This window comes from Engraulis encrasicolus, chromosome 13 (assembly GCF_034702125.1).
Source record: "Engraulis encrasicolus isolate BLACKSEA-1 chromosome 13, IST_EnEncr_1.0, whole genome shotgun sequence".
NCBI classification, from domain to species: domain Eukaryota; kingdom Metazoa; phylum Chordata; class Actinopteri; order Clupeiformes; family Engraulidae; genus Engraulis; species Engraulis encrasicolus.
This window is the reverse complement of record NC_085869.1, coordinates 39645822-39662440: the sequence shown is the minus strand read 5'-3', so window position 1 is coordinate 39662440 and position 16619 is coordinate 39645822. Positions and strand designations below refer to the sequence as shown.

Genomic DNA, 16619 nt, shown 5'->3' with positions numbered 1-16619 from the left:
TTGCTTTAAAAGCAGTAGACCAAGATAGAAGAAGGGAGATTTAAGTGAGAAATCGTTACGTGCTGTATAGAAGCATATAAGTTGGTACACATGTTCCTTGAGTGATTTGAAGACATCCTAGAAGGGGCATCCAAAAAAATTTCAACAGGAAATGATTAGGTGGTGGGCCCAGTCTCATATCTTGTCAGTTCGTTGGTGTTAACAGGTGGCAACTTTATTTTTGCTTATATAACCCCCTGACAACCCATTAATCAATATTTTGGCTGTTGCCATCCTCAAAACTTGCACATTGATTTATAAAAATGACAACAAATAATAGCCAACCGAGTGACGTCACGTCAATGCAAAGTCAACGAGGCAGAATACAGCTAGCGCGTGCATGCTACCCGGAACCGTCAGATTTCATGGCAAAAAGTTACAAGTTGGGGGGTAAGTGGGCTCACTTGTTGTGTACATGCAAAAAAAAATATTTTTCTCAAACTTTCAGAAGTGCTCTTTTTCGCTGTTAGTGTTCGACTGTTTGACCATCATTGGGCAACGAGAGATAAATGTCAAAAAGAGGACAGGTCTGTTCCCTCAAAGCAATAGAGCAATGAGGTGACGGGGGGTAGATCAATTCGCCAAAAAACTACGTGTCAGTAAAGAAATGCAAGCTGTGTTATTTTTTCCAGTAACAGGAAAATGGTCAGGAATGAAATACCTACGTTGTTTCAATGATTAGGTGAATTATCTGCCCATGAAAAAAGCCCGATATGCGGATAAATATTCCCTTTTCAACTTTGAGGGGCGGAGACTTCCCATTGACTGTGCATTATGTGACGTCACCCCCAGTCTTTTTTATTTTCGTTATTTTTTAATATAAACGTGCAACTTTTCAGCGTGGCAACAGCCAGAATATTGCTTTACATATTGTCAGGAGGTCATATTAGAAAAATCAAGTTGCCACTCGAGAGTGAGAACGAAACTCGTTTTCTAAAGGAGCTACGAAATCTAGCCCACCGTCTAGATTCAAGTTATAATTGAGAGCTGATTTTAACCAGGGCTTTGAACCAATGTTTTTTTCCAATTGGTTCGTTCCGAACAGAAACAGAATTATAACGTTTCCGGTTATGCGTTCCACCAATAAATGTTCCCGAACCGGGTAGAACAAAAAAAAATACTTTTCCCGGAACGGCTAATTTCGTTCCTGTCAGCTGATTACTGGCAGCGTGAAAATTAATCTATTATTTTCGTGAAGACTTTACGAAAGGCGGGCAATAACGTGGATGCACCACGAAAATCACTCTATTATTTTCGTGAAGACTTTACGAAAGGCGTGAGATAGGGCTCGGTCACGGAAGCGCTGGACATTGCGATTTTGTGCATATCTGCATTTGAAGCGGCCATGGATGCCCATTAACAAAGAATATTCTAGTGCGCCGTAAACGCGCTTCTCTGCAATATGTCAAACAATGATGCAATGGGAACTCGACCCTTTTGTATGACAGTGGTTTCTCTTATTTAGGATGTGGAGTGGCGGTGTAATACACTGCTCTCTCTCCATTCAGTTAGCGAATGTCTGATGTCACACAGGACGTACGCAGGAAAATAAGTGTTCCTGCTCCAGAACATACAAAATAATAACGTTTCCGGTTTCGTTTCTGTTCCCTGTAAAATACAAAAAGTTCCCGGTTTTCGTTTTCGTTCCTTGGTTCAAAGCCCTGATTTTAACACACCACAACAACTCCAGAAAAGCATATACATGTCAATATACACAATTAGACTTCCCCCGACACATTCAAGACAGTGAGCCATAAAGATTTAAAACAAGAAATACATGTTTATTGTAATTGAATATGGCCGCCTACATACCTGGTAGATGATGCAGAATACAACACAACTCAGTAACATTGTGGTAGGCCTATTTGGACCATTTGTGTGATCCTAATAGAAACTAAAAAGTCAATTCCAAAGATTTTAAACATGAAGTAGCCTACTTAACTATGTTTAGAATTGAAAAAAAAATGGCCACCCATTTCAATAGTGTCTAATTCTGAGTACCAAAACATCTGAGCTGTGGTTGATGATGGATTGTGGTCTATATTTGTAGCCCCTTAATGCACACCGTACCTCCAGTGGCACACTGTAATAGTCATTAAAATGTAGTAGGCTACTAGCACTATAATCCAACTACACATCACAGACCCTTTACAAATGCATCACGACATGGTCATTACCATACTGATAACAACAAATTTATAAAGCCATGTCTTAAAGGTTTAAGTGCCCCAACAGTGAAAAGATGTTTCCTAATGTAACCAAGTGGTAAGGACAGGAGAGTTTTAAACTCTAAATTTCACAGTTTTTCTTACTAAATAGACTACGCCACCCTGGGATAAGAATGGGAACTACAGCCGAGGGACTGTATGAAAACCTTAGATTTGACCCCCACACAAGTTCTGTTGCATTAACGAGGAAACGTGGATTCCGTAACAAAATAATCTCTTTATTAACAATTTCACATATAAATATAAAAATCCGGACAGTTAAAATATTTCGCACCACAATGCACACACACACTCACATACACACTCACACAAATCGGTACAAAAGGGAGGGTTCTCAAATACAGGGCAGGTGCACCCAAGAGGGGGGAATTATACTAAGCCCCCTGTATAGGTCTTGGATAAGTACACACAAACACTCGTGCCCATGCACACACTAAGTCAAGGTGAATTATTGCACTCACACACAGGTTGCACTGCACTGCAATTCACTGCACACCACGTGACCGGACACACCACCAGGGGGGAAGAGGACCTCCCTCTGGGATTACCTGCACCTGTTAACAGAAAAGAAAAGGGTAAATAAAGGGGTAATCAAGGGCCTGCCACTTGCCCAGCAAATAAAGACAAACAAAATGAAATAAACTGAATTGCAGGGCCCACCAGCAAAATCTAACTCGCCACAGAAAGAGGTTGCTACAGGCGAGAGCAGGACTGATGAGAATTAGTAACGACACTCAGGCCAGGGGCATTGGTTTAGGCTACAAGCCGTGCACATTCAGTAGTTACAGAAACAAAAACAAAACAATTCAAATTGAAGTTCCCAACTCAAGTCAAAAGAAAATAATCAAACAGAAGAAAGAAACATCCCTCAAAGAAAATATACAAAATAAACAAATGAATCGTGCTCACCACGACATAACAGGACACTCCCTCGCACAGACTACATTCACGCACACACTGAACTCGGTCACATGCGCCACCTGCGCAAGTTAACTTATGCTGGGCTGCTGAATGCTTTCGGAGTAATAGCCCTCGGATGACCGGACACTGCAATGCGTCCGTCCGAAGCACGTATCGAGGGGGGACAAAACAGCAGCAATTCAGAGAGAACCGGGAGTCTGCAGCTACACCCAGGCGCCTACAAATACAGAGGGTAATGCGATGTAACTGGGCTATAGTACCAATTTTACAACGTGATGAAAAGTTGAAGCGGTATACTCACGTTCCACAACAGCAGAGGAGGAGAGGAGGAAGACAATAAAGGCCGACGAGTCAGAGGAAACTCAAACCCACGCTACAACAAAATACATCATCAGTTAGACCCGAGTCAAACAAATCAAAACTTTAGCGAACGTGTGGCGTCATTTGGGTGGCCTACCTGAGCCAGAAGGAGAGAGCTCTCGGAGCTTTGGTAGATGAACAGGGTAGCCAACAAACAGCTGATGGCACCGGTAGATACACTTGTACGAGGCGGAGAGCGTGTCACGCCAAGTTGAATTTGGCAACAGATCGGAGTGCAAAGAGTAGACCAGAATGCACGTTTGGATGGACAAAGGAAAGCACGTTGACCGACAGCTATTCCTCCTAGCTTGCGAAAAGCCGGCGTCTCAGCTGAAGTGAAATCAGCTGTGAGATCAGCTGATAGGTCGGTGTGACGTGATGACGCACGCACCGCAAATGAAAAAGGAACGTCAAAGCCCACTTTGCTACACTAAGGACACCAGGACAGACCAAGTCTTCGGTCATGTACTGTTTGCAGACAGCAGATGCAAGCTGAGTTTCAACGTGAAGAACACGTTGGTATCTCACAGAAATTCCTAAATTTCGAGCGATTTCACCATGGTTTTGCTTCTTGTTTCAGTGTGAACTTGAAGGCCAATATAAAGTGGAAGAGGAGGTTCGTGATTGACACTGCGTCTTTGTCATTTGCTGTTTTATTTTCATTGAGTACGGTTTGTATGACCTCATCAAAGACAATCATGGTTGTCCTTCCACAGAGCTGTGCCTGACAAAACATGAAATGATTCAATATTTGCATTTTTAACCTGGTTTTTTTATGCTTTTATCAATGCCAAGCTGATTTAGTCTACTCTGGTAAAAACGATGGAACTCTGACAATTGGAAGATGTACATCTTGTCCTCCAAACGTTTTTCAATAAAGGACAATAGCTCAGCAAAAACCAAAGTGTCAGTACACTTTTCCATGAGGGTTATTTATTTGCTCCCAGACAGTGCTTAATTTGTCTAGCAGGAGGTCCTGGAGCACAGAGGATGGGTGGCTCCTTCGCTGAGGTTCCATCCAAGGTTCCGGAGCTCTCGTCTGAGGTTCCGGAGCTAGCTCCCCCTTGCTCCCCCTCAAATTAAGCACTGCTCTCAGACCTTTGCATACTCCTGTGCTTGTTTTTGTATGTAACAAGACACTGAAGGTGGTATTTGGCTCGAATGGCAATCAAATCTCTGTCAGCAATTTTGGCTAACAAGTCAGTATCTTCCATTTCTGTGGCAGAACAGGCATGCATTTGTTGTTTCACATGATCTAGCTTTACGCTTTGATTGTCGTCTGCAGTTGTCATCAGTAATGTCCATTTTTCTTTTTTGAAGGCTTATTTGGGCTTTCTGTAATTTGGAGGTTGAAAATTTAAGATGGCATGACTTGTGCCACTTAGCTTTGTTTTTTGTTTTGTTTTTTTAAAGCCTCAGCTGTTTTGACAGGCAATTTGTCCAATTCCCTAAATTCTTTTACATTTTTTAGGAAAGCTTCATAAATATCTCCTCCATTGTTCTGCAAAGAATCTGCAGGACATCGCAGACAACCACCTTCCTCCAAACAAATCACACACACATTCCAATCCATATTAGAAAGCCATTACAAAGCAATTACGACCGTGTTCTCAGTACCTCCCAGCCCCGCCGACAGGGGGGGGACAAAAGGGCTTTTTGTCCCGGGCCCTGGGATAGGGGGGCCCAGAACTGGGCCCTCATTAAGTTTGTTATTAATGGTTCTAATTAATTTCTAAATAAGATGGTTTTTGAGAGAGGGAGATTGCGCAATATTTACATTAAATAAATGATGCAGATATTTTGCATTTCCTGCCCTAAGAAAGGATCAAGAACCCCCACCTCCCCCACCCCTAGTGCACAAATGGTTTGGTCGGTCATTACGAGAAAGAAAAAAACGGCTTCAACTTAAACGCAGCTCGTGCCAATTTGCCAAGTTGTCTGAAGAAGCAGTCGTTCAAACCAGGAGGGCAGAAAATGAAGGATAGGAGAAAAATAGATGAAGACACCAGAAGCCCCAGGATTTCAGTAAAAAGTTCTTCAGATGATGCAGGTACTAACAATAGCAGAGGACACTAACAAAGCAAAAGTTTCCCTTCATAAACAGACACACACTGCACTGCAGCATTCATGTTTAAAACATGATCAGTCACACAGTCGCATCATTTTATAACCACAGCTTAGTAAAATTGTGTTTCAAATCTGACCATCTGTGACCTTAGCTAGGAATATGCACATTAGCCCCAATCATAACAGAGAAATTGCGTCGCGCGCAAGGAGAGGGCGAGGGAGAACAGCGCTATTATGCAACGGTATTTCGCTTAGCGCGTATAAATCCCGCTTAGCGCAAATGCTAACACTTTATCAACCTGTTAACTTTGTGGGGAGAAACGGTGTACATCCGTTTTGCATATACATTTCTGCAACTTGACTTGTTCCTGTGTTTGGCTATTCCTGGTGTGGGAAGACTCAAGACTGACGTCTTTGGTGTGCTGCTCACTTGTTCACTGTCGTCACTTGAACTAGAACTGATTCAGTCAGGCACGTTTTGATGTGCAAGCCCTCAAATTGCTAAAGTAAATTACACGTACACTTGTGTTATTAATGATGTGAATCCTATTTATTTTGTTTCATTTCTAAATAAATGTTGGCAAAAATGTATGGATAGTTGGATGGATAGATCATTTACTATGGAATTGTATGCGTCATTGATTTGTGAGGCTACTTTGATACCAATGCCATTTCTTTTATAATGATATAATATATAGCATATCACGTGAGAGTGGTGCGCTTTCAGGCCGAAAGTGTAGTCTGGACACCTGGTCTGTCTTGAAAAACATGGTGGTTTGGTGGTTGTTTGTTTGTTTGGTTTTTTTTTTTTGGGGGGGGGGGTTGTAGGTGGAAGGGGGGCCCATTGATATTTTTTTGTCCCGGGCCCAGCCAAACCTGTCAGCGGCCCTGGTACCTCCCAAAAACAAAACTGATGAGAACACAGCCTTATATTGGTGAAAAGCCACACCCCTTCGACAAACCTCATTTTTGATAGCCTACATGATAGATAGATTGATTGATTGATTGATTAAAAGAATATGTTTTGCAATTTGATTTATGATCATGAATTTGACAGCAAGGTGGGTAAAATGGCCCTGAAATCATACAAGCTGCTTTTTTTCTTTTTCATTTTCCTGTACCATAGCTGTTGGAAACAAACAAAGATAGATGTGAGCAGGGCACCAATGGGATGCTTACCCACAGGCGCGGAGTGGCCATCGGGAGATCGGGGACTTTTCCCGGTTGGCCGCGGCCGTAAAATGTTACATCGCGGCCGCGCTGCGTTCTTGTACGGCCCTGAAATTTTGAGATTATACTTACGTGCACTGACCTCCAACTTTCCGCTTCCCCGAGTATCCAGCAAGCCAGCTGAGTAGTTAGTATTTACAGTATACCGTATACCAGACGGCAATACCTCACTGACGGTGTCAAGTAAGTAAATTGGCCACACCCCTTCGCTACTGATAATTTTCATACACCGTAGATCGCGGAAGTTTACAAGATCTTAGTAACACAGTTTCGTTTTCAGTATTTGAAGAACCTGTGATATGTAGATTGGTTACCAAAGGATGGAAATATTAATAAATTATGAGTTATTTTCCGATTTCCACACGACTGTTACAGTTTACAGTCTTTCCAGTCCAGATTCACTTGCTCTGTGGTTATTGAATTGGGTTACGGACAGACTCCACCAAGTGGTAAGGAAGAGAACTGCACCTAACAGAAGCAATGGGTTTTGTTTTGATTTGTTAGAACTGCCAGTATATCTCCTTATAGTCGAAATAATATTATTATCATACATATATTTATATGTGATACATTTAGGATGTAGCCTATGTCTGAAGAAATGGAACAAATGCGTTTTACGTAGACTACACCACTGGCTGTGCATTTCATCAAGGTGCAGGCTACAATTCTCCACTTCAGGTTGATATTTTCACAACACTAATGTTCACATGTAGTACGACTGCAGATTTCGTGGCTTTTGTCTTTTTGGTTAGGAAACCATGTTGTTCGCTTTGGTTTTTTTTCTTTCTTTTTTTTTTTTTTACAGTTTTTCTCAATTGCCTACACACAATTTTCGGAATCGGTCTTCGAATTCTCAAAACTCTACACACAAATCTCCAAACCTCACACACAACGGGCCAAACTCTTCACTACCTCTGAAAAATGCACGTCTTGTCTCAAAACAATGTACTCTCTTCTAAAAACCTCATTTTGTCGTCAAATGACACACACAGACAGTCACTACAATACACATTTGCAGACCCATTAAAACACTGTTGGGCACAGGGTAAAACAAATTTCTCCCAGTAACTTGGGCTTTTTTTGTTCTGGATTGCATGGATACTGTGACATAAGTTGGAAAAACTTCATTCCCACAACACACAAACAGAAACAGAAAGATTTTTATTTCTTTTTCACAAAAACAACACAAAGATAAACCCCACTACCTATTTGGCAGTACAAAAAACCTATTACATTACTGTATAGCCTATTGCTATGAAAAAAAAAAAAACACACACACACACACTCACATCTACTCTGCTTCATCCTGCCTTCTATTGTGGTCTGGCCACAGGACCTCATCCACATCACATGCAATCGTTTCCCTGGCCAGGCAGCGAGGGAAATACCGTCTTGCATGGCGCATCCACCCAGAGAAGGCATCAACAGTAATATCGCCACATGCCTCCTCCATTGCTTGTAGAAGGGGGATGCGTGTTTGAGGACGTCTGTCATAGACCTTCCACCTCCAGGTGGACAAGAATTCCTCAATGGGATTGAGGATTGGGGAATATGGAGGGAGGTGCACGACAATGAATAGTGGGTGGTTAGTGAACCAGTTTTGGACCAGAGCAGCCCTGTGGAAACTCACATTGTCCCAAATGACAACATATCTGGGCTGCTCTGGACCATCTGCCTGATTGGGTGCAATGAGTATATTGTACAGTGTCCAGAAATGTTAGGAGGAGTGCAGTATTACGTAATACACTCTTATGTGAACCATTGAACACTAATATGCACAAGGTAAAACTCTATACTCAACTTGAAACACAGTAGAAACTTATTTTCTTCAGTGTTCTACTTACTAAAGAGGGTATGTTTCTGTAGCACGTGTAAAATACTGAAATATTGTTTTTAGACTCGGAGTACACAGATGTGTATATATTTTACATATTTTTCCGACATTTAAAAAATTGCACTAATTTATTGTAAAATATTGGGTAACCACATGAAAATGATGTCTTGTATAACATATTTTTTGAGTTCAAAAACTAAACAAATGTGTTTTCTCCTTGCATCCACTAATTTGTCATCAATATGACATGCAATGTGTGTCCTTATGGGGTGATGATTTCAGATTGTAAACCGGTATGAAGAGAGTTTGCCCATGTGATGAGGAAGTGAACTTAGTATGGCAGTTGATTGTAGTGTTGTGAATGACAGTGTGTTCCATGAGAAACCCAGTGTTTATCTTTCTGAAAATTGAGTGTAATCCAGAGAATTGTGTGTAATGGTGTGAAAAGAGTGTGTTTTAAAACTGGAATTTGAGTGTTAAGTAGGAATTGTGTTTAGTGTTCAGTGACATTGGTTAGGGGAGTTGGGAAATGGGTGAGATGTTCCGAGAATTGTGTGTGAAGTACCAGAACTTGTGTGGAGGCAATCGAGAAAAACTGTAAAGAGGGCCGCCAAGGGGAAAATTCTCCCGGTGGGAAAAGGTGGGCCACTCCGCCCCTGCTTACCCAGATAGCAAAATGGCGTTGATTTGACAGCATTGGGCATTGGACGCAGATTCAACGTCCCTCTGCTATCAGGTTAAGTCACAACCTTACTTCCGGACCATGGGACCTCAACTCCAAGCATTTTGAATGGGAGTCAAGCTAAATCCTGATTCCATTTGACATGTGCTCTGGATTTCACATATGATACCAGTGAATTTGAAAGACTTGGATTTGGCTTCATAAGACCACTCATTTCTGGCAGGCAAGAAACATTGTTTAAGCTTTTCTGAAAAACTAGGTAATAGACTAAAACATGCACCTCGTGTATTTAATGTGAACCTAGGCCAATGGCTTATAGGCAGCTGCACTACGCCTGAAATGGCTGCAAAATAGACGTGCGACTTCTCTTGTGTAGTCCAAATAATTTATTGATTACATATTTTTGCACGCACACAACTCACAACTCGTATTATGTTGACAATCACACCACTGGTTATCATTCATTCTGGGGTAGATCAATCAAGGGGAATAGGCTAAGTGTATTAGAAAATAGGTTTGATGTGTCCATTAGGTCCCAGTCAAAAATGTTGACTTCTCAGGCCCCATGAACCATACAGAAGGGGCGGAGACTTATGCACCCCATGTGGAAAAATGGCATTCTCTTCCTATTGGAAGAATGCTCACACACACTGCAGGCAATGCAACCTTGAATACATTTTAAAAACTGGTTGATCATTAAGGCTAATACTCATTCCACATGAGATATTGTATGTATTACATTACATCAGCCCACATTACAGTTAGCTGATGCTTTTATCCAAAGCAACTTAGTTATTATTTTTCAGGGTACTGGTCACAGTTCCGGGAGCAATGTGGGGTTAGGTGCCTTGCTCAAGGGCAGTTCAGCCATGGATGGAGGTGAGATTCAATCCTACAACCAGATAGACCAACTCTAAAACCACTGACTCCCGCTATCTGGTATTGAAATACTTCTTTTTAATCAAAATGTTATGAGAAAGTTACATAACATGACAATGACATTTAGCAGATGTTTTTTTTTTTAAACATAAGTGGCCAAGAAAATGTTTAAAGTCAAGTTGAAGTCAAGCTAAACAAAGAAAGACAGAGATGTGAATAGTGTGCCTGTGTGAGGTGGAAAGTCGGCATTCTCTTCCTTTTGGCAGGAGGCCCAGGCATACCTGAGACTAAGCATCCGACCTGCATGAGGCTGCCATTTTGAAGTGCATGCATACTCGTAGCAGGTGCTTTTTGTCAAAGCTGCTCACGGCATGTGGCCGCCATTTTGTAGCCCACACAGCTGCCCCAAAGAAGGTGGATCTAACAAGAAGCGTCCTTTTGTTTCTTTTCCGGTATCCACTTTATGTCGGGTGAACGCCCCTTTAGGAGACCTTCGGTTAGGAGACCTTCGGAGTCCTGAGGTTGAGAATCAATTAAGTCCCCTTAGCGCTGTAGATGGCGGTAGCGCACGTCTTGCGCAAACACCTCAAAAAGAGAAGAAGTAGGGGACAACGCCCCCTTAGGAGACCCAACTTGAGCACACGCTTTTGCATTGAGTGGGCGTGTTTTGCGTTATCTTGGTTTGATTCAGTATTTTTGGCTGCCCTTGACGCAGAGACAGGTCTTTGATCCTGTTCATGAGTCGATGGGTTCTTTCAATATCCTGTCTCCCATCCTCGAACCTGTGTATATGGCTTCGTGCTTCATGTGATGCCCCGCCTCTGTGGAGAAAACAGTAACGTTTCCCCGCTGTCATAGTCACAACAAATTTTGGGGGACTTTCCCACTTTTGAAATCTCAGTAGTAAATTTGAAAACAACCTTTTAATTGTGTTTTTGCAAGATACTGAATTTCGCTTCGGACGTCAATGATGTCTTGTGGCCTCAAGCACTTGGGAAGGATGGAAGTTAGGATAATGGAAAGAACATGATGTGTTTCATGCTCCAATTAGCTCCGTCCTGTGATTTACCCTGTGATTCCTCAATGTCAAGTGGTGATGGAAACATGTCAGAGACTCTATGGACATGATCAGGGCATTAAAAGACATACAGTTACCGACTGAAGACACCATGCTTGCGACCTTCGACGTGGAATCCCTTTATACCAACATACCGCACGATGGCGGAATTGAAGCGGTCGATTTCTTTCTAAGAGACAAACATTCTAACATGACCCCCAGTGTTGACTGCATAAAGACACTTACTGAAATCGTCTTAACTAAAAACTTTTTCATGTTTAAAAATGATTTCTTCTAATTATGCCAATTTATATGTTGGACTGTTTGAAAAAATGTTTGTTTTTAACCCTGATGTCAACCCTTTTCTCCACAAGATACTAATGTACCGAAGATTTATTGATGACATATTGGTCTTGTGGTTGGGCACAGCCTCTGAGCTGTCTGCTTTCCAAGACTTTCTTAATGTTAAAAGTGAGCACCTCCGGTTCACTGGAGCTTTTAATGAGAACACAATAAACTTCCTTGATATTTTAATTTCAAAAGATGATGGCTTTTTAAAAACCGACTTATACACAAAGCCCACCGATAAAAATACAATGTTACATGGGAAGAGCTACCATCCAACTAGCTTAAAACGCAGCCTACCCACGAGTCAATTTAACAGAGTGCGCCGCGTATGTAGCTCCGATCAGGATTACGCACTCCGGAGCGCACAAATGTCTCAGCGCTTCAGAGAAAGAGACTACGATGAATCTTGGATTCAAGCTGCGTCTGATCGCTTTAAAAACATGGGCCAAGAAGAATGCCTGGATAATAAAAGGCAGGCCAAAACTGACAAAAGACTGACCTGTGTCTCACAATACTCTCCACTCAGCAATGAGTTCGAGAATATTGTGCGTAAACACTGGCCTATTCTATGTTCTGATCCTGCATTACGAGATGCGTCGTTTAGACATCCGCCACGGTTCGCCTATAAACGCTCGCCAAACATCTCAAATCTGGTCGTAAGAGCTGACCAACCACCAGAAAAACCCGAGTCGTTTTTCTCACCTATCCCCGACGGAAATTACAGATGCGCCCATTGCGCGCAATGCAATTTCACTTATAAGTGCAACACTTATACCCATCCACACACCGGGAAAGTGCTGAAAATAAAAGGAGTTATATCATGCAATAGTAAGAACGTTATTTACATGATCAAGTGCCCGTGCGGCCTTGCTTACATTGGCAAAACCACACTTTGCATAAAGACTCGCATCACGGAGCACAGAAGCAGCATACGCCTCAATGACCAAAAAAATCCAGTGGCTGTGCATTTCAACACTTTTAGACATAATCTGTCAACATTAAAATACATTGGCATTGAGCAGGTCTCCACCCCCCGACGCGGAGGAGACATTGATAATATTCTATTGAGAAGGGAAGCATACTATATTTACATGCTAAATACTTTGTCCCCCAAAGGTCTCAACATGGAATTTGACTTGAAGCCCTTACTATGATTAGGCTATGATATATCGATGCACGTAATGTGTCTTCTGCACACAAAAAAGAAATCCTTATTTATGATTGTGCAGACTATTGTGACTGATTGTCTTTACAGTGTGTTATCTTTTTAATGTTTTGTTTCTCAGTTTTTGTGTTTTCTTCTGACCACCGGTTGTGATCACTGGTCTTGAATTTGTATGCCAGCGCGCCAAGGCGCATGCTATGCCACTTGTCACCTTAGGGTGCGCTCACCTTTCTAACAGGTAGCCTACCTGTAGGTCATGTGATATAAGTCAACTTAGACCATTGTTCTCATTGCCTGAGGAAGATCCCTCTGTTGGATCGAAACGTTGCCATATGTTTAAATGAAATAAAGTATTTTTGGAGTTAATACACAGTGTGCAGACCGCTTCATCACACTACCTACTACTTTTTGTCTTGCACCTGGACAACTACCTGTGGATGTGCGCACCCTACCTCCAAACGCCAAGGGCACTTTAGCCATAGATGGAGGTGAGATTCAAACCTACAACCAGAAAGACCAACTCTCTAACCACTGACTCCCGCCATCTGGTATTGAAATACTTCTTTTTAATCAAAATGTTATGAGAAAGTTACATAACATGACAATGACATTTAGCAGATGTTTTTTTTTTAAACAAAAGTGGCCAAGAAAATGTTTAAAGTCAAGTTGAAGACAAACTAAACAAAGAAAGACAGAGATGTGAGTAGTGTGTCTATGTGAGGTGGAAAAACGGCATTCTCTTCTTCTTGGCAGGAGGCCCAGGCGCACCTGAGACTAAGCATCCGACCTGCATGAGGCTGCCATTTTGCAGTGCATGCATACTCATAGCAGGTGCTTTTTGTCAAAGCTGCTCACGGCATGTGGCCGCCATTTTATAGCCCACACAGCTGCCCCAAAGAAGGTGGATCTAACAAGAAGCGTTATTTTGTTTCTTTTCCGGTATCCACTTTATGTCGGGTGAACGGCCCTCTAGGAGACCGTCGGTTAGGAGACCTTCGGAGTCCTGAGGTTGAGAATCAATTAAGTCCCCTTAGCGCTGTAGATGGCGGTAGCGCACGTCTTGCGCAAACACCTCAAAAAGAGAAGAAGTAGGGGACAACGCCCCCTTAGGAGACCCAACTTGAGCACACGCTTTTGCATTGAGTGGGCGTGTTTTGCGTTATCTTGGTTTGATTCAGTATTTTTGGCTGCCCTTGACGCAGAGACAGGTCTTTGATCTTGTTCATGAGTCGATAGGTTCTTCCAATATCCTGACTCCCGTCCTCGAACCTGTGTACAGTATATGGCTTCGTGCTTCATGTGATGCCCCGCCTCCATGGAGAAAACAGTAACGTTTCCCCGCTGTCATAGTCACAACAAATTTTGGGGGACTTTCCCACTTTTGAAATCTCAGTAGTATTGTGTTTTTGCAAGATACTGAATTTCGCTTCGGACGTCAATGATGTCTTGTGGCCTCAAGCACTTGGGAAGGATGGAAGTTAGGATAATGGAAAGAACATGATGTGTTTCATGCTCCAATTAGCTCCGTCCTGTGATTCCTCATTGTCAAGTGGTGATGGAATCATGTCTATACACTAGCCATAATTGAACCCCCCCCAACAACACTTAGCAGTTATTAAAGCTTGCCTGTCTATTGTTCATTTACATAGGCCTACTTGTATTTCTGTTCTAGCTACACGGGGCGTGCCACCATGCGATGTTGAGAGGTGCTTAGTGAAATTAAAGTTATGTCCGTAACGAGCGACTCTGTTTCCAAGGCACAGTATACTTTGGATAAAAACAGCAAAGCCGGGCTGGACATTAAAATGATCGGGAGTTTTCCCGGACCAAACCATCGATGTGGACCACCGGGAGAACTAATTTTAGCCTAACTACTTTTTGTCACTTGCCTTATTCTTACATTAATATCAATTAGTCTGCGTGAATTCACCACAGCAGCACAAACGCCCGCTGCATCACAGTTGATTAAATAGGTAAATAGGCAGTCGTGGCTCAGTGGTTAGAGCACTGGGTTGGCAACCCAAGGGTTCCCGGTTCAATGCCCGACCGAACCACGGCTGAAGTGCCCTTGAGCAAGGCACTTAACCCCCACACTGCTCCCCGGGCGCCGCTCAGCAGGCAGCCCACTGCTACGGACTAGTGTGTGTACTTCAATGTGATTCACTAGTCCAAATGGGATAAAGTGCAGAGAAAGAATTTCCCCTAGGGGACCAAAATTGGCTCCAATTGGCAATTGGTTATACCATGTAGGCCTATATATATATATTTGAAACATATTCATATTCACATGCACATAACGTTCATATTCACATAACAGAGTATATTATTCAGAAAGACATGTACTGTACATGAGACTATACAAATTATAGAGAAACAGCAATATAAAGATTGGGTGACCACATGTGTTCTGTCCATCTAACAGGTCTTTTGTCAGGGCATTTCTTTGGTCTGTTAGTTTAATCATTTTGCCCATAAAACAGTAGATCAAACATTCCTGAGTATCCTAAGCAGTTCATGTACTAGGCCTCACTCTCCTGCTGCCAAGTGTAATGCCCTTTATTCTCCCATCCCATCTCCTCTATGGATCTAAACAGCTTCTCTATCTGTGATTTGTTGCTATTATCTCCCTGTTCCTCTTTCCAGTCCTCATTGTCTACGACGTGGTAGCGACTATGACATTTGTCCACAAGCTCCTTCAGTGGACTTCGTCTCACCCTTGTCTCCCCCTCTCCCCTACTACTCTCCTCAACAAATTGCTTAATTGTCTTTCCCTTCAGGTCTCTTCCGTGAGTGAAAACAATCACTGCATGCTGAAAAACCTCTGACGTAAATAATTCCTTAATCTTGTTCACAACTTCTAACTCTCCTGTCTTGAATCTCCCAACTGCTAGTACAATGATAAAGGCATGAGGTCCTGGAGAACTTAATTTTTTGCAATTTAATATCTCACTGCTTAACTCCTTGGGAGGATCAGGGTCAAGAAAGCCAGGGGTATCAATCACTGTGATCTTCCTCTCATTGACTATGTTGCTGTGTTTTTCACACTGGGTTGTTACTGAGTTTGGTGAATTGTCCACAGGAAAAACATCTTCTCCTAGGATGGTGTTTCCAGTACTGCTGATCCCTTCACCGGATTTCCCAAGTAGCACAATCCGCCGCTCACCTGAAAATATGTAACAAAATGTTACTATCATTAACATACTTTATGTACCAATTCCATTCTTGTAATTGTTTGATAATAAAATTGTGAAACTGACTTGTGTGGAAGGTAGTAGATGCTTCTGTGGTCTTCTCTCCATCTTGTAATTCAGTGCAGACACTGGCAACGTACTGAGTGTCTGGCTGTAGGCCTGTTAGAGTCACACTGTTGGAGTCTGTAGAGATGGTCCGTGGATCAGTACCTTTACAGCAGTAGTAGATCAGGAAAGTGTGTGGAATCTGCTGCATCTCCTGCTGTAGGCTCCAGCTGAGATCAGCTGTCCACCCATCAGCAGATTCCATATCAAGGTCATCCACGGACAAATGCTTTGGAGCCAGCATACCTGTGTTGCAGGAAACAAGCTTGTTACATTTTTATGTACGTAAGTACAAATAGCACAATTAACCACAAAACTGTTATTTCTTTCAGTGAATTTACAGGTGATCATACCTTTTGTGTTCTTTTTAAAAATTGATTATGATTATGAACAACGCAGGAACAAGAAATTAACAGAACAAAGCTTGAACCTCCAAACTGGATCTTACTCACCCATTCTGAAGGCTGTAGAGGTTGGCTTGCTTTTTTTCCCTTTCAGCAGAGTAAAAGTTTT

At 42.3% G+C, this 16619-nt stretch overlaps 1 protein-coding gene across 1 annotated transcript; it reads right to left on the bottom strand.

The window, feature by feature from the left end:
• Positions 1-15329: 15329 nt before the first annotated feature.
• LOC134460541 (GTPase IMAP family member 5-like) lies at positions 15330-16311 on the bottom strand. The gene is made up of 2 exons (XM_063212922.1): positions 16068-16311; positions 15330-15973 (listed from the first exon to the last, which is right to left on the bottom strand). The coding sequence occupies exons 1-2, from the start codon at positions 16309-16311 to the stop codon at positions 15330-15332; spliced, it is 888 nt and encodes a 295-aa protein (XP_063068992.1).
• Positions 16312-16619: the final 308 nt, after the last annotated feature.

What these genes read in the sequence shown, in the direction of transcription:
- LOC134460541 (XM_063212922.1), bottom strand. Translation starts at nt 16,311, where the DNA reads ATGGAATCTGCTGATGGGTGGACAGCTGATCTCAGCTGGAGCCTACAG. An exon ending in ATCTACTACCTTCCACACAA is followed by an intron (nt 15,974 to 16,067) that starts GTCAGTTTCACA and finishes ACATATTTTCAG; the next exon opens with GTGAGCGGCGGATTGTGCTA.